The 23,876-nt window shown below is 41.2% G+C and overlaps 1 protein-coding gene across 1 annotated transcript in view; it reads right to left on the bottom strand.

Annotated features, from left to right (window-relative positions):
* Positions 1-23,876, bottom strand: part of Neto (Neuropilin and tolloid-like) — a 189,900-nt gene that overhangs the window by 21,453 nt on the left and 144,571 nt on the right. Inside the window, exons 4-7 of the mRNA XM_078191608.1 lie at positions 12,669-12,929; positions 6,164-6,321; positions 4,751-5,000; positions 23-138 (exon numbers count right to left, since the gene is read on the bottom strand). Of these exons, the coding sequence (XP_078047734.1) occupies positions 23-138; positions 4,751-5,000; positions 6,164-6,321; positions 12,669-12,929 (785 nt within the window). The remainder of the gene's footprint in view (positions 1-22; positions 139-4,750; positions 5,001-6,163; positions 6,322-12,668; positions 12,930-23,876) is intronic.

The raw sequence follows: 23,876 nt of genomic DNA, 5'->3' as shown, positions 1-23,876 counted from the left end.
GACACAATGCTCGCTTACTCACGTTGCAGACTTGCTCATCCTCGTCCCAACGGAAACGGCAATTGACCCTTCCGTTGCACTGTAGCTCCGCTGCGATGCAAGTCGCGTCCTCGCAATAGTACTCCTCATCGGCGCACGCTGAAAAAAACAGAGAAAAAGAAACGGGTGAAGGGATCGCACATTCGAAATTTCAAACGGCCGGATCAATGGAGAACCAACGATCGTCATTCTCTATCTGATTGAATGCGCTTTTCGTGCTCTTAAGTGCAATTTAAACTTGCTATTTCACACCGACGAGCAGAGGTCGGAATTATTCCGATTGTTTTGAATAAGTATTTATTTAAGGTAATTATCTGAATGAAATTCTTTTAGGCGAATATTTTATTCGAATAATTCATTATTCGTCATAAATTGAGATATCAATTTAACCGAATAATTCATTACTCGTCATAAATTGAGATATCAATTTAATCGAATAATTCATTATTCGTCATAAATTGAGATATCAATTTATTCGAATAATACGAAAAAGCAATATACGAGAGAAGTAAATCGATACACTATAAGAAAACACCTTACATTCTATCATTTTTATTCGACTTGATCAACGTGTCGCTTACGAGAAAAATAAATTCGAAAGAGTTAAATGTCTAACGTTGTATATCTGTTTATTTTAAGTTAAATTATTTGCCATTAGTCTAATAAAACACCATGAGGACAGAAGCAAAAATTCTTTCTTCTTAAATTGTTTCTTTGTGAAAATCTGATTCCAACTCTTAAATCATGGCAGTTGCAACGCAGATATTACAATGAGATTTAATATTTTCATTTACGGATTTTTCGTTGTTATTTGTGCGAAACAAAACTCAGCATTACTACGTAATAGGATCACGCGCTCGCAACATCCCAAAGCTGGTTCCGTATGTTTTTGAAGCTTCCCTGAAATTGTATTTAACCTACCATTATTCAGCTGAACTAACTTTTAACGGGAAAAACGATGGTACAGCATAATGTACGTATTTTCGGGCATTTATCTACTGCTTTTTTACTGAATTTAATATATATATATATATATATATATTTGTAAGAAATACAATCGAATTCGAAATCGTTCTTGTATCAGGTCATTCATCTCTTTCAATCGATACTATCCGTGAAAATTTAAAAAACATTGATGATAGTAAATATGTTTCCTTTTCATAACTTCATTTCTTTAATATATCACTTAGGATGGTTCATCCTTTGCGCTAAAGCTATTTTAATGTCAAAACAAATACATTTATTTCCACGTATAGTATTCTAATTTTGCATTATTTTTGTATCGTATGCATATCAAATGGAACTATTTGCTAATACAATAGTTACATTTTTAGCAGCTCAAAAAAAAAATCTATTTAATTTTTTCATTTTCATTCATTTTATTTTATTTGATGAGGTTCTTTTGGTATTGTTGAGGCATTCTATAGAGAACAGTTTTTCAATTGATTTATACTTTCTTTGCACTTAGGATAGTTATGACTTTAAGAAAACTAAACCTACACATACGTGGCAGTATACTTGAAGAGGTTAATCATAAACGAATTTAAAAACTTAAAAACTACTGTACTACAAACGGTCAACATAGTATAATACAATAGCAAATTAAAATATCAGAGTTCCAATTATATTCCAATTATATATATCGCGTTTCAAAATGCTGGGAGATTTCACACAAACGCGAATTGTTAGCAACGCGAAAGTAATATCAATTCACAACCAATACCCCTGAATTTATTATTAACGGAGTAGCTCGCAGCGTGAGCACAACGGCCACGGAGATTTTCATTTAAAATCTTGTCGTGCGGGAGATAGGGAAATAAGTGAATTTCCTGGGTCCGCGAGCAAGCCGCTTGTAAGATATTAGTTCCGCGGCGAATCCAGGTGCGGAAAACCAGAAATTCTTCCCGTGCAGAGATAGACCGGTGAATCCCATACTTGTGGAGACCGCGTCGCTCGCCCTGGCAGCTTACTCCATTTACTATTCAGCCGGGATCGCCGCCATTAATATAGAATTCGAATCCTTTCGCAGGCAATTATTCCCAACGATGTGAACTTGTTAAGTAGATTATCAATATCCGTTGATACCATCCGTTAATGCGGATGGACGCTCGGACAAAGTGCAGATCGAGAGTCGCATTAATTGAACATGCTGAACGAACAGACGCGTTTACATTTGTGACTTTTCAATGGTAATACCGATATCAATAACGTCCACGTATCGTTTCCGCAGTGATTGCTCTTTCTCGTTAGTAGAACGTAAATATATATATATGGACGGTTTAAGGCCTTTTGCAAAAGATGTTATAAAAATATTCCGCTTCAAATGCCAGGGGATTATATCGTAAGAGTGTCCAAAATATTAATCAACGAATGCTGCTACGCTATTCGTATTTCTATTAGCTAATACTTAAGCAGAGTTGGATAAAATTTTGTTTTGACGATGAACGAAAGATAAAGACTAAAATAAAATTGATATCGCCACTATCAAATAAATATTCGAATATAAATGTATCCAGATACAAATTTCAATGTCAGTTCAATGATAGAATATAACGTGTTTTCTCATATTTTATCGATTTGTTACTTCCGTATTTTTCGAATTATCACACATGTTGAATAATGTCAAATGACTAACATAATACAGCGTACATACATATTTTCTTCAACCTCTAGTTAAGTGCAAAATTTAAAATATTAATTCCACACTTTTCGGACATTTTGTCTTAACTGCATAATTGAATTCAAGAACGCAGCGGTGTTGTACAAGTGTCGAAGCGCAAGACATTAAGAACAATATCTGAGACGTTTAATTAAAAGTCATAATTAAAGAATCGAGAGTGCCTCGTTTAATAAATATCATTCGCGTGCCCGAGCATCTTTTCGGGTCACCGTGGATCTGCCTCCCAAAAAGTTTCATTAAAATCGTCGCGCCCGTTAGATTGCTCACGTTCCCTCGCCTGAAAGGCAAGGTAGTCCGCCGAGAGTAATAATTTTGTCGGCACACCGCGCGCATAATCTCCAGACTCGAACCATTGAAAAATCGAGCATGAGCACGGCACAGCTACTAAAACACCAGCTTCCGAATATTTATGCCGCCGTTATTCTATTCCGCGGAGCAGCCATTACAAGGCATTCCACCTAATGCCCGACTCGAATTGTTAATGCTCCAACGTCGGCCACTATTTATAAACTCCGCGCGATTGAAAGATAACACTTTGTCTTTCCGTCGATTAGATCGGCAATCATGTAATTCCTAGCCGCATCGCGTGTACCTCCTCCTTGGTTCTTCTATTTTTTAGCGCCGCGGGGCGTGGCGTTCATTTACCAGATTTCCATTAGGCCGTACCTCACCGGACACGGTATCGCGTCCGTTTGCGAACCGGCCGCGGCAGTGTTAACTTTAATGAAACTTAACATTGAAATTTCCTAATTGCGCCAGGCGGACAAAGGACTTTCGCAATATTCCGCGCGCGATGTAATGGAAATTAAAGTTTCCCTTTCGGGGCGCAGGTCCCCGGAGTGAACAGCAATTACCGGTGCGTGGCTAACTGTCGTGTCGAGTATCGTTAAAAAAATATAATTAGATTAACCCACTTTTGTCCGAGTGTGCCAGCGAGCATGGATCGCGTTCGATAAGTTTTTCCGGTGTCGCGGGGCTTGTTTTGCAGCGCGCAATTAATTTGGTACTCTTATCAACTAATTAACGTGGAAGTATCTTTTGACGGACTCGAGGGTTCTTTGTACGCGACGCTCACGAGAGAGCTATTTTATTCACGCGAGCGGCCTTTTGCACATGAAACCGCAATCGTTAAATGTTACGCTCGCGTTAATCGCGATCACATCTAGCACCCTATTCAACCTTTCACTGCGTTACATTTGGCGGTCGAGTGCTCGTTTATTTGTTTTCGATCGCTGCTGGTTAAACGTTCAATTATGCGTGGGTATAACATATTGGGCCAGATATAGCATCGTTTTTTCTATTATTAAAAAACGTTGACTTCCACTTTGATTTTTAAGGCCACGGACAATTTTTGCGGTTTATTTTTTTAGCAGATCCCCATTGATCCAGAGGCAAAATCACTCGCTACGATGGTTGTGACGTGCTCATTTTATACACCGTTACGTATAGTATAGTATTTCTTCATATTTCTTCAAATAAATTTCTCCAAATTACTCTATTACAATGCTATTAATTCCACAAGTATGTATATCTTGTTTGATACTATTTCTACTGATGGTATCAGAAGATACTTTTTAATAATTTTTATTTAACCACAGTGCTTAAGGAACATCTTCTAATTAAGAACATCATCTTAAAAAGTAATTTGATGCATTCTATAATACGAAGTATTAACTAGTAAAAGTTAAAGTATTAAAGTTAAAAAGAAGTCAAAAAGTATTAATTTAAATGATCGATGACTGCTGTCTTCATATGAAGAGTTCACAGTACCTATCCATGGGATTGTTGCAATACTAATTTCTATTTCTTCGAATCGTCGAAGGTAGAAAGGTCTTTCGTTTAATTATTTATTGGCACAATAGACAAGGAAATCAGAAAGAGAAACAAAGATCGAAATAAAGATCGCGCGGCGGTGAAAGTGTCAAGATGATTCGAGAAGTGTTTCCACCTTTTCATAAAACGACGCGAACTATAGACGAGCCGGTTCTACGGGCAGGTTGAACAATTAATCGGCATCGTCTGCGAACTCACGTTTGTCTCCCGCGTCTCTGTCCCTGAGCGCTGTCATCACGGCCTCGAAGCTGCTGTTCAGTGCTTTCGGCTCGGCGTAAAATCTGACAAAGGCGACATTGGTCGCGAGGTTCACGGTGTCGGCGATGCTGCCGCAGAAATTCTTCTCTCTGGATGACATGTCAGTGCGATCTTTGAATATGTCCACGAAGTTGGCGTCGCACTCGTTCGGTCGTTGCAGCTTGAAGGGATCCGAGAACGTCAGCTGAATCTGAAAGATGTACGTGTTCACCGGGACGGTGAAGACCGGGGAATTCTTTTTGCGGGCTATGGAGTGGAGGGGGTATCAAAGAACTCGTACCAATTAGATGGAACGTTTTGCGCCGGACGCGATTTCATTTGGCCCGGGAAGAAGCTCGCCGAAAGACACCGTTTGGGAAATTGCGTGACAAAGGAGCGCGGTTTAAATTGCATCCTCTGATCGCGATTCGAGCGATCTTGATCGTTTTTCCCGAGGCTGGCTGATAGACCAAACGGCGATTAAAATAGTCTTCGTTTAAACTGTCCCTTTCATGAGGCATTTTAGAATAGCGGAGAAAGAGTATAACCGATTAAGATTGCCAAAACTGTCATTAGAGGTTTTTTTAATGACACTTATACCGTTCGATAGCTGATTAAGAAAAACTTATCTGTGTAAAGTGTCAAGTAAATTAGATTGCGCTCATTTCCGTCGATTTCCCCTTTCGGCGGCTTCCAAAAATTTTGAAGAAACATGGCTTATTTTGAACATTAAGCCGCATATTACAGGATTTGTACAGATTTTTCGGTTACAAGGTTACGCGTTCTCGCGGGTGGCCACGCAATCACCTTACTTCATTCGCGTCAATTTCATTGTCGCCGATTTTCCATCGAATATACACCAAACGTAATGAATCTTCAAACTCAATTTCCACGCAAACGAAACCTTAAATAATAAAATTGTATTCTTGATTCGTTTCTTGGTTTTTTTTATAAGGTCCCACTTGGTCCTCTCATATACCCTTCAGTCGGCCGGAGCCTGTGTATATAGATTATTTTCCCTCAAATACTTCAGATTCCTTTCGAACGTGCGCCAAACGACATTCCTACCGAATCAGGGATCTATTGAGAGACCGCTCACGCTCACAGAATTTATTGACAAAAAAAGAAAGGAATTTAAACAGAACAAGTCTTGTTAAACTCTACGAATTGGACAAGAATCCACACATTTTTGAAAATCTTCCCCGTTACATGGTGGTAAAGTATGATTGCTTTAAAATACCTTCGAAACGCAGCAAGTTAAGCAAAGTTCGTACAACCGACGTCCCTGCATAACGTAATCGCAATCGGTCACCCTTTACGAAGTTCGAGAAGATCGTAAGGGAGGAAAATCGAAGAAGTTCAGGGCGCCCTTACCTTCCAGCCTTCCTTAACGGTGATGTTCCACAAGCAGTCCAAAGGGATGCCCTCCCTCTCGGATAACTTCTTCCTATCCACCACGTCGTCGCTGTTAATAATCGCTTCCATGCCGTCCACGTATCTGACACAAGGCTCCGGTTCCGGCGCCACACCCGCTGCGGATCAAACGACGGTATTGCAGTATTACACATCCCCCGCCCAAGCTGTCAGCGGTATCCAGCGTTTTTATTTTGCCGCGCTAATAAAACGAGTCGAGGATCGGCCGAGAGCTTCGGCTTGGAAGTCAATGAACCGATCCTGGAAGCAACCAACCGGTTCCAAGCGACCATAAACCGTCCGCCCCCCGCGCCGTACCCGCGAGAAGCGAGCGGGCAAACAAACGGAAAAAAACGGAAGCACGAGAAATACCTAGCCATTGTCCCGAGTGTAATTAATTTCCCGTAGTCGTTTCGAATCGTCGTTGTAAAGTTCCTCGGGCCGAGGGCACAATAAAACCGGGGCGGGAATTAATCAAACGCGCAAAACAGATTCTAGCGCGGCTCGATTCATTTCCTGGCCCTTTCCCGTCGACGCCGGGCCGGGCCGGGCCGCGCGCCGCGCGCCGCGCGCCGCGTTTTATCGCTGCCGGTGACGAGAGTGGAGAAGACCGGCGCGTTAAGAGTAACAATACGCGAAGTCGCGGGACCGGAAACAACGGGGGAATAATGAGGCGTATGAAACGCGGACGAATATCGCCGACGCGACGCGCGGCCTCCCTGGCAACCCGTCGAAACTTCGGCCGCCCGCGCGGGCGAAACGCGCGTCCCGTGACGTGTATTGCTCGCAAGAACTCGCCAGATTTACTGCACCCCGTGAAATCTAATGCGACCGTGTCACGGCACACCCGCAAGGTATTTTGCCAGCCTTGACGCGTCATCGATTCACAGGGCGACGCCGGGCGCACCAGTCAGCCGATTCGGCTCGAATGCGTTCGATCGTAAAAGAGAGAACGGTTACGCGACGTTTTCTGCTGCGATACCGGGTCCAGAGGAATCTGTCTGCTGACAATCACCGGCGCGCTTCCGATCGAGCTCGGCACACGCGCGCCAAGTCGAAGCGATTTCGGTGTGCCAGCTTCCGATCTCGATCTTGTCACCGATACGAATGTAGCAGCAACTTTGTCGCGACGTGGGTGTATCGGATTTCGAAATTTTGTTTCACAATGTATTGCTTGACGCCAGATCTACTAAACCAGTCGGAATGCCTGCCGTCTGATTTTTTTCTTTTACAGCTGCTGATATTGTGAAACTGTTTGTAAACGCAAAATTCTTTTCTTTGTTCAAGATTGCATTACAGTGGAAAACGTACAGAGTTTAAATAAATCCAATCGTGTCGTTATTCGAAAACAATGTACATTAGTTACATTCATAGCTCGATAGTTTTCGAGTTAACACGTTCGCGGACGTGAATGCTGTTCATTTTCATTGTGATGCAGAATTACGTGAACGCTGTAATATTCAAAATCATCGTGATTCTATCGCATTCTATTTTGCACAGCGTTTGTTTTTTGAAATTATTATGACACTTTAATTGGATCCGACGAGGATGTTAAAGAGCATTCATTGTGTATAACTATTCGCAAGTGATATTCTGGCACTCTGACAAAATGTGATTAATCAAAATTTCGACATAGCAGTTATTTAAAAAATAAATCACCTGTATATTTTTGCAGCTTATTAAAATTTTTACTGTCCACGAACCTTTTACCAATTTAAAGTTCGAGCGGCAATTATGCCATACGAACAAGCTCGAAAATTTTGTGAAATTAAAGTATGTTATTTAACCAAATTAAAATTAAAAATTCAAGCTATTTAACATTAGTTATTTTTTCAATTTTCCGATTTTCAAACCTGAACAAACAACTCCGTCAATTAAACATGAACGACGCTGCGGTCGAAGCTTTCGAGGACCGGTCGCGAAGTTAAACAATAATTCATAATTGCAAACAGTATAAAACTGTTCCTGAGTTATGAACTGTTGCGAACGATTTTTTTTATCCTGCTCTATTGTTTCATAAGTTTTTATCGAATTTTTCCTTTATCACCAGAAGAGTGAGTATCTCACAGTTTCCCGAAGTCTTGCGTAAAAGAACCTCTACGTCAACCATGTAAGCGTAAGCCACTTTGACTGCGAGCATAAGGCAGCTACAGTGATACGGCTCTCAATAAGAGTGGAAGCAAATGTGTTGGTATTTTTATGAGATATAAGATGGCGACATTTTTACTCTCACAAGAATTCAATTTTCCTCTTGTTTTAAGACAAGTATTTATATTATCTTTATGGTTCAAGATATTAATCCTCTACAATCGAATTGTGACACTGTTGCACGACTAAAAATTATCATATCACTTTCCAAAATAGTTATTACATTATTGGACCTCTTTATATTTAAAAACTGTTGAAAAAAACTGTTGCACGAGTCATAAAACTCATTTTATTTTTACAATACACATTTATTTTTACGATATTCCGATATCGAAACATTCTATTACCTAATAAATTCACTATTTAGATCTGAATTACTGCTTAGTGAAGAATTTTAATGAAATATATGAAATGTTTTAGTACGTGGATATTACAAAAGCAAAGATTCGAATAAAAGAGGTTCTACTGAACTGTAGTTCTGAAAAATTATTAATTTGGATTAAACATCCATGTGAGGATATAAGGAAACGATTAAATAAATCTCACGCTTTTGTCCTCAATTTCACAAGCCGCGAAATAATTCGCAAAACCGAAAGCGCGTAATGACGAGTGACGCGAAGATCGCATCGCGAGCTCTTTCCAGGCTTTTCTTTGAGATCACTTCTTAAAATGCGATTCAATCGGGAAGAATACTTTCCGTCGGCATCGATGTCGAGGCTCTTCGCTTGCACGGTAACAATTCTATACGATTACTGCTCTCTACGCTCATCTTTCGCTTCGTACAGCAATCGAAGCGCCGTTTGGAAAAAAAAACGGGAAACCTTAAACTCGAATTATTCGAACGCCTTTCGATGTTCGAGCCCGTATAAAAGCTCGAGTTTGCTTTTGTCTGTAACGGAACGAGTTGCTGTAAAGCTCGTCGGTCGCCGCGAGCGCGTTTGTCGAAACGAAATTCTGCAACGTAAGCTTTCGCTTTACATGTGCGTTTCATAGTTCACCTAGCGCCGGGCATCGCAACGAATTTCCAATTCGGTTCTGCGTTTGAAAGAAGAAAAATATATAATACGTGTACTTGATTTTCACAGTTCGTTAGCTCATGAATGAATTTGATCTTCAAACGATTTCGCGTGCCTGCTGTGTGATTAAATAACCCCGAGCTAATGGATGCTTTGACATTGCTGCGAGCAAGCGGTGAATAATAGTTGAGTACTCGAATAACGTACTCATAATCGCGCACGTCATTAGTAGACTGCTGGTACTTGTCTTGCACAGACGATGGGACAATTTTGTTTGCATAAAAGTCGGAATAATGATTATTAGTCGTTGATTGAGAGATCATAAACGAGCTTGTAGACGAGTAGCTATCAAACGGGAGTTTGAACTTCGAACTTAGTTAACCCTGGCGTCTAGCCGCCTGATTAAAAAGGCATACACAAACTGGATTTAAAAGCAATTAATCTGAGAAATTTATGTTGCTTCCACCCAAGTTTGATGCAGTGAGCCTTCAAGTTAGCTGCTCAAATTACGGATCTATACTCCAGATGCGACCGAACCACTGTGCTATAGAGTATTACCAAACTTAATTGACATGGGTAGTTTGGTAACTGGAAGATTAAAAAGAACTATAACGAAGCAAGATTGACTTTTCATATTATCGTAAAGATCTAGCTAACTTCAACAGCATCAGTAAATAATAAAACAACCCTGAATTTCTATTGTTTCTTAAAACCGCGTACAATATTTTTGCGTATGTATATAACCGAAATAATTTTAAACAAAATTTGACGGTCGTACTTTAACTGTTCATGGCTAAACAGTGGCTTTATATGCAAAATAAAAATTGTCCAAGTTAATTGTAAGGAATATAAGTTACATGAAAACTTAAAGCTGTCTCTTTTTTTAATAATTATGGTAAAATGATGTAAAAATAATGTAACATAATCCTTCTTGAATTCTTCCAATATCTTCTCAGTTTTTTATTCGACATACTAATTTTTCTCGTAAATGCATTAAGCCCGGTAATTAACACTTATGGTCTCTAAAAGAGACAGTCGAGGTTGTTAAGTGATTGCAGAGACATAACGAAGAATGGAATTCATGAAAAGTATATCACGTTCGTTAAGTAGTCAAGACGGCTCGATCTGAGGGACCAGAAACTGCCGAGGAACCGAGATCTATGCAGAGATCTATGGCTGTGGGTGTGCTCCGCGTATTCATAAGCCTCCCCCCCCCCCCTGTTCTTCCCGGTGACAATGAATTAATTTCAGCCTCCGTCCACGCCTGCACAGTACTTCCGCTGCAGATTATCTATTCCCAAAGTGTCTCGTAATTTCTCAACCGGGAATACGACGGAGACTACTAAGTACTCGCGATAGTGCCACTCTACCCGGATAACGTTAATAATGATCGTTGTTCCTTACCTCGCTGCCGTGTTTTTTGTAATCTCGCAAAAACGACCGGCCTTCAGAACGCAACAGAATAATTGCGACTGATATCCGCAATTCGTGGTTCCGCCGTATCTGTCCTCTAGATACCACTATTGTGCTCTCGGGTGTCCGAGTTGTTTCATTGTTCGGCGGTTAGATCAAATCCTGATCTCGAATTACAGTTTCAATGTTTGCTTATGGCTGAGGAAGTGACTGCGAATTTTTATCAAAATTGCTCTACCCGAAGGAGTTTTTTTTATTGTATGACTGAAGAATAATAGATTTTTGATGTAGTAAATAAAATATAATTATTTGTATCTTCTCGTGTAATACAGAATTTGGTAAATAAATTTGTTTGATATAGTAGGTACATATGGAAAAATCAGTTGTAACGGCTGACGAAATCTTTAGAAGACGGTAAAATATTTTCACTTTTCCTTTGTTTTAACATTACACGAATTTTCTATTAATAACTCAGATATTCCGATAACAAGATAATTCTGCTCCGTTAGTTTTAGATAGGTCAGTAGTTTTTCTGTAATCGTATTTTAAAGCAAAGTTTAAATACGAAATTGTTTTATGCAAAAAGCAGGAGTTTGATGAAAGCACAATTGAAATGTACAGCAAGTTATAAATAACTTTCCGACTTCTAGCCGCGAACTTCGGCAGACTGAAATTAAAAAGTTGATTGAAATTCATCTCAGCTCAAATTCTTCTTCCATTGTCAATTGGACAACGGTAGTTTATGGTTTACAAAAAGAAATTACTGCTAATGAACAAGGTTGAATTATTTTAATCTATACAAATTATCATATTGTAAATACTGATACTAAATTAATGATTTCGACTGATCAGTATAGATGTTTCATCTCTCGACATATTCTGAATTGTGCAAATGCGCCTTGTCAGCTTTAATTTGTGCAATTATATATCGCGATAATAGAAAATAATGTTTGCAGATATAGGAGTTGAAAGTAACAGTTTGACTCGGGACTACGACTAAGCAAAAATCATTACGTTTAAAACAAAAAGTTTTATGGTAAAAAGGTCACCTAGTTATTCGACGTTATTTAACTACGATATGTTCGATTTGCAACGAGTAATGTTTAAGTAATTCAGAAAAAATAAAGACCGGGGAAATTTTGATTTGTCTTCCTTCCTTGTTTTTCTTCATATTCCGTTTCTATCTTTGTTTTTCACAAATGTTTTTTTACTTCTCTTGTCACTCTAGGTGAGACCAAAAAGGAGAAGAATAAATTTCAGTTATTAACTAGTAGACTATTGTGTTTTATACGGTGTTCGAACACTTTTGTTAGCCATTCTATGCACAAAACGGGCATATTGTTTATATCGACAAAAAAAATGAAGTGCGCGTTGTAAAAAGTCCGTCGGAATTTCCACGGCCTGACACATCAAAACCGTGTTCCGAAAGTGTAACGTTACAAGAGGGTTGACCGTATATAAAAAAATACACAACGCAGCCGTGTTCGATTTTAAACTATTTACATTGTGCTTTCCCCACACTGTTACACTTTCAATTCCAGTCTCCCGTAGAATTCATGGCGCCCGGAACATTCGGATCGAGTCACCGAGAATCTAATCATCGGGTGCGCGTGCTATCTTTCGTTCCCGGAATGTGTGAACAAATATTAGCTTCCTCTGGGCCCGGGGTATCCGGCGCGCGATCTCATTTGACATTCTCGCGGCGCGGCGGTGCGAGATTGGCGTTGATCATCGGTTCCGCGGCACCGTGCGAATAGCTTCCGAGTGTTTTGGGGGCTGAGCGTGTTGCGAGACGTCGTGCATGATCTTTCGTAGCTTCGAAAATCTCGTACGGCGTGCCCGAGGCGACGTGACGGACGGTAAGAAGATCGTGGTGCTCGCGGACTTACGGTAGGTTGGCCTGGGTATCATGCTCCAGACGGCCTTGAATCCCTTGCCCTCGATGCTATCGTCGCTGTGGAATCGCAGCCAGAGGTATCTCGTCTTCGACGTGATCTCAGGGGGGAAATTCGTGCCGCAGAAGTTCCCGAGGAGATTGGAGTAGCCGTGCTGGCCGTCACGTACCTCCAGGAAATCGTAACGGCAGTCGGCGCTCTCCTCGAGCTTGAACTCGTCCCGAAAGTCGAGCTTCAGCAGCATACCTTTGTCAGCTGAAACGAGAGATGAAACGCGGCGTTAGGGACAGATCGGCAACACCCGTAACAATTTCTATATTCCTGCCAGCCGTTGCACGGAATTTTTCCGCCGGGCACAGAAGGCTCTGAATAAATCGCTTGTAATTTCAGCGGCCTTACTTGTCTCGTGGACGGCGAATGATTGTCGATTTCTTTGTGCTTATTTTCTTACAAAACTATCGGGACACATGGCGAATGTTATATGAATTTGGAAAACCGATAGAAAAATGTTATAATTTTAATAGGATTCTTAATTTGGCTATGACTTATATTAGAGACTTTTTCGATTTTATTAAATATAGAAATCAATTATATAATTTTATCAGAAGCTAGGATATTTACTTTGTGTTTGCTTTGGATTTTGAATATTTCATTGTAGTCATATTGTTTCCATTTTTATTTTCACTTTTATTCTTATTGTATTATTATTACTAGTATCGTCATTACTATATTGAATTTTCGTAGAAGAATGTACAAAAGTACGTTCTACGTAATAAACAGATCGAGTGTAATAAATTTTGCAATTTTCGTCCCTGAACGATTAACAGTATCCCAATTATGCTCGTTGCGGCTTGTGAAATTTTGACGCTAAAGAAAGCGCAAGATGACTTTTTTTCTTTCAATCGTTTGCAGTCCAATTGTTTACCAGTTTTTCTTTCGTTTTTCAAACTGGCTACAGCGTATCACATCCCCTCTTAAATCTATTTTAAACTGTCACGATGTGAAAGTTTGCCAGAAATTCTGAAAGAAAAAATGATCATCTTCTCGACAATTGGCCGCGCCAAGTTTGTTCGATGAAAGAAATTCATCGATTGGAGCGCTTGGAAAACGTGTCACAGAGTGGTCGGCCCAAAAACGCTTGTATAAAGAAAGGCGTATTCGTCGCTTGTCTGTTGCAGATCCGAGAGAAACTGCTGATATTCGCGTGGAAATGCAACGTGACGAACTGGATGCGAGTGTGCAAACAGTACCGACACTGTATGTTATACAGATTAAAAATCACTATGTACAAGCAGTCCCAGTTAGAAACCGATAAACTCTGTCGACCTATTCGGGAGGTTATTCTGATCAAATAATGTTGTACAAGGTGTCTCAAAAATCACTTGCAAGCCGGAAATGAGGGGTTCCTGGGGTGGTTTTGAAGTAACTTTTTTTTTAGCGTAAATACAACGCGCAGCTTTGTTTATTATTAACGAGAAACGATGACCAATGAGAGGCGAGAATTGCACGTCAACCCTTTTCTTTCTAAAAAGACATTTAACCCCTTGGACTATCGCTCCTTTCATGCAGTGACGATTAGCACTTATTTGTACTTATTAATTTTCTTAATAGGGCCAGACAATTTTTGTTTCCTATATTGTTTTGATTTACCTTCGTTTCTATACTTAGATAAGTTAGTATAGTGCAAGGGGTTGAGGGTCGTAGTTTCAGAGGTCATTGAATTCGTCTGGGTATGCATTCCAGTACTACGTTATAAAAGATAGGGGATAATGTGACAAAAATAATGACAACCAACAATATTTGAAAGAAATGACCATAAGAGAAAAAAAAAATTTAGACTAAAGAAAGCTGTCCTGTCACAAATATCCTCCACAAATATAACGAAGATATGTATATAATATTTTTTGTTCGAAACGATTTTCCAAACGTGTTAACAAAGTTTGTTGGTTTCGATCTGGTATACCCCTATACGTACGAATACTACGATGGTGGGAAAAATATTTCAAGGTGGAAGTTTTCCCCTAATCCGGCTCGTGCTACAGGATACATTAAAAGTTTGGACGATTAGCATTCCGAGCGCTTTGGTTCTGGAACAAGAGCGGCGCACGCAGGAAACACATTGTTCGAATCCCTCCGCAAGAATCTGCTCCCGATAGGTCGGGTTACACGACAAATATTCTAATGTCGTTAGCCTCGAAACTCGCCCTGGCTCTCGGCCAGGTTATACGTCCTACTCGTCACACATATTTTTTTCTCGGTTTGTTCCACCCGAAGCACGCGGTTCGGCATGCTGGTCGCGTTGCATGTTTCCGCGTGCAGTGTCTCCGGAAGTAGGAAAAAAGAGTGATTCGATTATTTATGTGAACTTCGGGACGCCGACTGTTCAAGTAGCAAGTGCAGTGTATCGATGTGCATTGTTGTTTATTGTTCGACAAAAAGGACATGAAATTCATCGACGGTCTCAACGTCTGGCCACCTGGTTTCTGACAATCATGTTATAGTTTCTTCTTTTAAAAAATTGGATTTAAGAAATATTAACGATTTTTACTTTACTCATATTGTAAGGAATCGTTAATATTTATTAATTAATTGTTTGAACCTTTATTATTTAATCCGTCGCAGGGTTGAGGCAGTGTGAATTTTGAATCAGAGTATTCAAATCGTTCACTTAATTACTCAATTTTCAAACAATTATGTTTTAAAAAATTCACAAGTTAAGTTTTGAATCGTTAGAAACATTGTCAATATTGCAGTTGTGAAAATGGTCGAGTTAATCTATCGGAACAATTTGTATAATGATCTCTTTTGAACGATGTCTATTCAGACTGTGATAAACTTTTGTAAATGCATGCTTATTATGTAATCCATGATTGTTCCAACTTCACAAAACAGTTTTATGGTTGGAGAGACTCATCGACATTGTTGCGGAAGATTATGAACGACCTAATTGATGAAAGATATGTCGCGTATCGTAATTATATTGGTAGTCGACAACCAACGAACGAATAATCTGTTCGATGTTTTCTTTGCACTATAGTAAGTTCGAAATCAATTATCGCCATCATTTTCGCCACGAACACTTTCCCCTGTCAGGATGCGTGATGATTCAGCTCGAATATGCAAGCCTACGTGCAACCGCACATCAATTTCTCGGAACGAATTTTCGTTGCGGACGGGGTTGCACAACGTGCGAGCAGAATCGCAGCACAATGATAAATACACACAAAAATGGCAACACGTAGCCGAGCGGAGGAAGATTAATGTTCCGGTAGTAAGACCGAGGGAAGGTGAGACGCATACCAATATGTTTCGTCGAACGTTTCATTCGGGCCGCGATAAAGCAAAACGCGAGCCGGCGCGAGGGGTGCGCACGATCGCGCGGTCGGATCCGGCGTTTCCCGTTCGACAATTTCGAATCGACGTCCCCTTATCTGTCGCATAACCACGGCGGCGCATGAACAGGCGATTTGCAAAAATCATGGCTTCGGTGGGGCGCCGCGGCGCGCGTAAATCTCGGCGATACGCGATGCAATCTGTAATGAGCCACTTGGGATGCGAACGGGTTCCTCACTTTCTCCGCACGTGCGAAGATTATCCGGCGAATTATTCAGCGCCAACCGATCGTTTGGATTCACTTGATCTTCGCGAGCTCCCGCGGAACCGCCGCGAATTTTTCGTTCCGGAATTACGACCGATGTTTCCGGGCCATTAGCTACGAGATCTCGACGCGCCGCGCCGACCTTACGTATAATTATTTGCAGGCCGGAAACGGATTGCCCGGCCGAATTCGGGTACATAGAAACGCCGGAATAGCTGCAGCATTCCTAACGCTCCAGTGACTGTTGCGCTTTGCGATGGTACCGTACAATCGGCACGGGCAGCACCGCAACGATTCCGGTATTACTCCGGCCGAAACGATTCGCAAAAAGCGCCAGCGGCCCTTAATCCGATAACTGTAGCATCTGAAAGCACATTCGCCCGCGTTAACCGCCCTACGCTCTTAATGGTTATCGTTGCTGCCGCGCACTCGAAATGATCGCGTCTACCTGCTCCTTTACAACCGGTAGACCATTCAAGGGTATGCTAATCGTCTGCTCGAGGACGTGCTCATCTTCTACAAGACCTACGTTGCATTAATTTTTCAGATTTTTGGACGCGGAAGAACTCTGGAAAATATTTGGAATCATCTCAAAATATAATCACCTTCAAAATTTGCCTTTAAGTCGCTTTGGCTCCGTCTTGCAAACCTTTTTCAAACTTGCCGCTTCTTTCCAGCCAATTTATTTATAAAATCTGTCTAATGAAATTTAGTAAAATTTATATAATTTTTCGAGAATGTGATTCGTATTTAATTATTTCCTTTGTGGTTAATATCTATTCCGTGATACACTACACGAATTAAGTAACGCAATGCAGAAAGAAGCTACACATGTAGCAATTTGGGACGGTTAGACAGTCTGTCTTTGTATCCGATGTAGACTAGTAGCTTGTCTATTGCAACCGTTGACATATTCTGGTAATTTTCATTTCTAATTTAATCGTTGGATATATACCAGACTGCGATAACAATGTTTCGTAACGTCTCAGATTGGGATCTCTCAATTATTTGGATGCTAGAATTAGATGCAGCTCCCCAAAGATGGATTCCGTATCTCCCAAGGGTTTTAACGAGCATTCGTACAACAGCATCTCGTCGTCTAAAACGAGTTAAGACTGTTTGCTCGCGAGCGAATACATTTTCCTAAACCTCAGATCTACTTGGTTGCGTTTAGTCCAAATTTGCGCTTTCCATGTTAATCGACGATCTAGTTTGCATATCAAGTTTCTTTTTTCTTCTTAAAACTGGGCTGAGAGTGTTCGAATTTTTTGGATCAAATGACTCGAATTTTAATTATTTCCATAAGCTCGGCGATTAAGATAATTATGAGAAACTTAAATCTGACAAAAATGTCTTCCATTTTTTAGTTATTTTAATAAATTGCTCACATTAGAAAGACATTGTTCAAGTTTTCTTCCGTCTGCACAGATTTATTTACACTTCCAACGACAGATAGCAATATCAAGAAACACTGAACACCGACTGACCATTTTAACTTCCTCAAACCTGGCGACATAGCACGCGAGTGCTATCTTTTCCTTTGGGAGTGTATCTCGGTCAATACTGTACGAAATCTACAACGCGTTATTATAACAGAGAAACGATGAGGAAAGCTACTAGTACTCGGAGTAATCGAGGTACACGTGTCCGCTCTAAAATCACGGACACAATCGTGGGCGCTCGGCGCGAGCACTTTCTTTCCACTTACATCCTTTCTAACGACGAGCAGCTAAGTTCGGCTTAATGGACGCGCCAGGACGCCGCTTGTGCATTCGAGTTGCACGCTTTCCAAGGACTCCCGACGCGCTGTCCACGATGGAATATTGCCGCAGTATAAACAGAGCCGCAGTCGGTTGATTCGGCGAAATGAAAGTACGGCCCGGGAGTCTGGTGTTCAGGGCTGTTCATGACCGGCTCATAAATATCCCAGTATTTGCAGATAAAATATTCCGTTTCTATCGCGGCTCGTAGGGCCGGAGGGGTGGCAGGGTGAGAAATTTATACGGCGTGGCCGCGGCCGCGGCCGCGATAGCAACGAAAATATTGACTGGAAATTATATCATCGGCATCGGGGCGCACTCGTGTTTGTTCTTGGTCGTTCGATTCGGCAGCACGGCGATTAAACGACGCGCGAGAAATAGACCGTCTATTTCGAAGCCAATTAAAACCGCGCCAACAACACCCACCGGGACGTTTCTATCGCGTGGAAATGAAGATTCTTGTCGATGGGCTGGCCCGCGGCGGATTGTTTAGGTGAGTCGCGATAAATTCTGACCGTGCCGCTCTCCGCCGGCCTGCAGCTTCTCTAGTGCACCGGCCGGAATGCGCCGCGCCCGCTATTATTTCCGACGTGTACGCACGCCCGCGCCTGTATTTATGCTGCGGTATGAATGAAATTTTGGCGATCACCTGGCGTCGACCCACGCGTGTCACAGACCCATCTCTACGCGAACCGCGCGAATCCGCAAAAATATTTTGACGGAGCTCCCACGGAAGATTTCACAGTCGATTCGGAATTCATGGCTTCGTCGGATCGAAGAGAGTCTGCTGGAACCCGTTGAAATTCAGGGACAACGAAATTCGTTTTTCAGGAAACTGTATTTGTAGATCGGTTTAGTAAGATAGCACTTAATAGTTCATTATTCGCTTCCAGTTCTCTGTCTATGTGTAATCCAGAGTTGAGCATTGTATTTGGGTTTGTAAAAAAATAATGCCGGCTTCCAAACTATATCTTTAAATAGACATGTCACAAGTCGGAATAAGTTTTTTTAATTAAAATAAGATCTATTACAATCTACAAATTTTTGCCAATAAATTCATACTTTTTTAATTCCAGTAGCGTAAATTTCTGTTGTTCTGGAATTGATAAACTCTTCGAATGAATATTACACGAACTTGCTTATGTGAGCACAAATTAACAGTAGAAACAAAAGCATACCTATCTTCATGCAGCACGACATCTGCACTGTAAGATGGCATTGGAAGGTAAACAGAAAAAAAAGTGAATTGCTATCCCAAAACATGTGTCAAAGTTCGAAGCCAATAGTATTTATCTAAGATAATATGCGAATTAATTCATTTCGGACGAATATTTTACTTCAATGGCGATTCTTTAATGTTCGCTGTAAATTATTTTGTTCATTTGTTAAGAATGATCATTTTGCGAGAGCACGTCGAATTGGAAAGTCATATTTCTGCGTTCATTGAGTTGTATTATGCCGTATGCTATTCAGGTTTTATGCCAGAATTGAATTTATTTCATACATCACTTTCAGCTGCAACGTTACAAAATTTTCCAGTGTTTTTCATTTCTGAATACAGATTTCGCTGCACAAAGCATATTCAATTTTATACGAATAATGTACGTTATTTATGCTTGCAATCAACTTCCCTTGTTACATCAAAAGATTGCTTTCTGTTCATATGTTTCAGCTACTTCAATCATTGGTACACCATTAGACCAAACCTGCTGAAGTCCCATTGTGCGTGAAATAATACTTTCGTACAATCTGTTTTGCCGAAATTCTCGCAACATTGTTGTTACCATCGTCATTGTTAAGGATTCTATAACGATTGGGTTTACGATGCGTACGTGACTTCCTGGCTATTTTTGAGCTGCAGAGCCTTCTTGGCAATTTTCATGTTGTTAGCATCTGGCACCATAAATCAGGAGAAAGACGCCAAGCCCGAGACGAGACGTCGGACCCTTGGACTTTCTCCTGGTGCTCAATAGCCGTTTGACGTATCATAAACCCCCGTACGCCAAGCGACCCTGTGCAGCCACCGAATTTGGGGAAAACCCAAGGCATCGTCCTTCGGAAACAACATTCCGAAGGGCGGTACTTGATCGTCCGCAACAAATTTCGGATTGGCTGATAGGTGTTCGCCTAGTACAAAAAAGTAGGGATAAGAGTCTTCGTGGAACGCGAACAGCCACGAAGACGACAGAAGCGACACAGAATCCAAAGAGTTTATCCACTCTCTACTACTGCACCACTCTGTACGGCCATAGCGACGGCATTTAATAAGTGTTGATTGTTTGTTACAATAAAGCAAAACACATTCAATACCAAAGCGTGTTCATCGAACCAGCGACACACCATCCCACGCTTTAAACAGTCATTGTTACGAAAGTTAAAACAAAACAGTAATATCGTATTGCAGAAATTATTTTACGAAATGCTGTGAGGCCCGGTGGAAAAATGGAACAACCTACACAATAATAACAGTTTATTAACAAAAATAACAACCAGTCTGCAGAACGTAACTTCTCACGAATAGCAACAGCAGCGACGGCAATAGTAACAACAACTTTGACAATGGATAGAATTGCAACAACAGTAACGATTTCAACTGTGTCAGAGCTTAGGAGATTTAGCGTTAATAATTTCCTTAATTAAGCAAGATAATTAGTGTCTCAATCTACTTTTATTCCTAAATTTTGTTACCAGAAGAATTTCCAAACATACTACGAACAACACAGAGAAGACCACAGTGCCCAAACTAAGAAATGGCCAGATAATTAGAGACAAAGTGAATGCCCACTATGCACCTCCTGCTACAAAGAACAATACTAAACCAGATACAGCTTTAACATCAAAAGGTCGCACACGAACACAATCAAATTCTTGAAAGACACCGACTTACGGTATGAAATATACAACAACCGCACAGAACACATAAAACAGCACCATATCTGCCTTGCTAATGACTGAGAAGTCGATGCAACGTTAAGCCAGGAAGAAGAAGAAAGACAATCAAACTTAATTCTACTCAGAAGAAACAAATAACGTTCACGTGTAGTAGATATTTTTACAATGCCAGTGATTAAGAACTTTCTTGTAAAAAACTGTCACGGGATAGCGATTCCTTTATGGTACTTTGATCCGCGGTTGACCCAGCTCGAGGATCCGGCTATCGTCGCGCAGGTACATGCCTGGTGTAGCAACAGCGTTAACGATAAATTCTTTGTAACATGATGCGACACTTTGCGCGGTCTCATCTCCGGCGATTGCAGTAGTCCGTGACGCTATCAGCTGCGGAATGGCCACCGGCGCGAGCAGCTGCGAGATTTCCGGATTCGATCCGTGGCTGTCGTTGCACGTCGACCGCGAACCTCCTCTTGGTTCCGCGAGCGGCATTTGAATAGCGGGGGCCTCCGAGATGCTTCGAGTCCTCGTTTAGTAAAACCGCGTTCCTCGAGGTGCAGAGTGGAAAAAGCGGTAAAAGAGAGAAAGACCGGGCTCGGGCAGAAGGTCGGGGAGAGAGAAGGAAGAATAAAGGCCTCCGTTTCGACAATTTCCTCGGAGGAAGAGGAAACTGGAAAGCAGTGGAGACGGCAGCGTCACTCTCCCGCCGCAGCCTCTGTCCTTTTTCCGCATGGAAATTCTGGTATACCAGTCGCTGTACGATGGTCGATCACGGCTTTTTTTGCGAGCCTGCTCTCCTATTTTTATGCTTCATTATCTTCTGATTGTGCGGACAGACACCCGTGATCGCGCGGGAATTAAGAATCCAACCCGTGATTTCGTCGTCTCCGCCGAGTCTCCGTGCCCGAGGTTTATTTGCAAATATTCCTGTGAATTCCCACCGCCCACGCAATAGGACTCGCGGCGCATCTTCCCCGGAACAAACAATGAGATTGTCAGCGCGCGAGATATCCCGGGCGCCGTCGAGCGCAGCGAACGTCTCGCAGAACTGCAAAGTCAGAAATTTCACTGAGAATAGTTAATATCCATCTTCCCCTCCCCCCACCCCAAGTTCACGCTCTCTCCTTGTCGATGTCTGCTGCCGCCGCGAAGTTCCTCTCTGCTTACGCGAGGAACGAATAGCTTCCGTCACGGGATAGCCCACTCCGCCGCGAAATCCAAGGTATGCGCAAGCGTTTGCACGCGATCCCGCGATATTAGTGCACGCCAGCCTCGCCGCAGAATCTCGCGAGGCTCATCTGTCCTCTAATTGTGCCACTTTCCGGTGACTATCGGTCTCCGCAGTTGCCTCGGCGACGAACGCCGGCTTCTCGCTCATAGCAAGACCAGCTTTCATGCTGCCACTCACGACAGTCGGCCACACCGCCCCTCTCCCCTTCGAATAGCGTTGTTATGGAATGCTTTACGGGTTTGGTATCCTATCTGCGACAGTCGAAATGCTCGTTAACGGATTAAGGGACCGTACTCGAGCAAAAATCAGCTACCAGCAATTATTTAGATAATATTGTGGAAATATGCATTCTGGTAGCATTTCTTACGCCGATTCGTGCGCATTATTCTTTCAACTTATTTTTTCTCAATGAAAAATAAATTTTTACAAACTATTAGGTTGGTGCATATGAAATGTCGGATTTTTAAGCGAGTATATAAAACTGCATATCTTTTTTCAAAAGCTATTGATTTTATCAAAATGTACCCTATTTGTTTCAATACACTTTTCCCAACGCGAGTTTAATTCATAGATCTCTGTCTTCAAGAAATTCTGATTTTTCGGATCAATAAACTATAGTATAGAATTTTTCGGACTGTCTCCATTTACATACTGTTTAGCCCATAAAAACTACGCATACGTCGTACAAACCAATTGCGAAATTAAATGAAGTAAAATATACAATTTTATAAAATATAGATCTTTCGCCAAGCGACTTTCGCTATTTTAAACATTCAGGACAGTTTTTACGGGCTAAATAGTATATAGTGTTCATGCAGAATAAATAGTATATAGTATTCATATGCACCAACTTAATAAAATGCACTTTATCGCATAAGATAGAAATACTATAAGCCAAAAGATTTATTTCGATTTATAGCGCTCGACGGGCGAGCGTCGCTGTGGACGACGGGTATTGGAGCGCGTAGTATTTTGGGCGGATATATCCGCCAGCCGTCCGCAACGGTAAACACGTTTGGGCGGATATATCCGCCAGCCGTCCGCTAAGGGTCTCTAACGTCCGAGAGGTAGGAGGGGAAGTTACGAAAATGCGGTAAAATGTAAGCGCAGAGCTGCCCAACATGCTTCGCGCGGTTTGTAATGGAACAGCCACGCGCCGAGGGCGAACCTACTGGCAACATAGGAGAGCTGACGTCAGAGAAGAAAAACTCAAGTGTTTACGTTTTTCAAACTAGGGTTCGTTCTATTTCTCTTAATCCCGACATGATTTATGACAGGTCGCTGTCACATTCTTCAGCCGAAGAACGTATAATGACAACACTGTCCTAAAACTGCTCAAAATCTGCCCGAGTTTCTACGGGCTAAATAGTATATAAATGAAGACACTCTGAAATATTCAATATCAGAGTTTATTAATTCGAAAGATCAGAATTTGTTTAAGACAGGCATTCCTGTATTGAAATCTTGTTGAAAAGGGTGTAGTAAAGCAAACGGGGCATATTTTGATTAAATCAACAGCTTTTGAAAAAAGATATACAGTTTCATATATTTACGTAAAAATCTGATATTTCATATGCACCAACCTTATAGTTAAAAATAAATGGCATTTTATAGCAATTTCAATCCTCTTTTAGTGGTGTATATATTGTTTCGTTCGAAAAGATTGTTCTTTTACAATAGTCTAACAGACGATATTTTAATATTTCGAGTATTCCTGTTTTTAT

This window comes from Augochlora pura, chromosome 2 (genome assembly GCF_028453695.1).
Source record: "Augochlora pura isolate Apur16 chromosome 2, APUR_v2.2.1, whole genome shotgun sequence".
Taxonomy (NCBI): domain Eukaryota; kingdom Metazoa; phylum Arthropoda; class Insecta; order Hymenoptera; family Halictidae; genus Augochlora; species Augochlora pura.
Note: the sequence above shows the minus strand (reverse complement) of the source record. Positions and strands in the feature narration are given on the sequence as shown.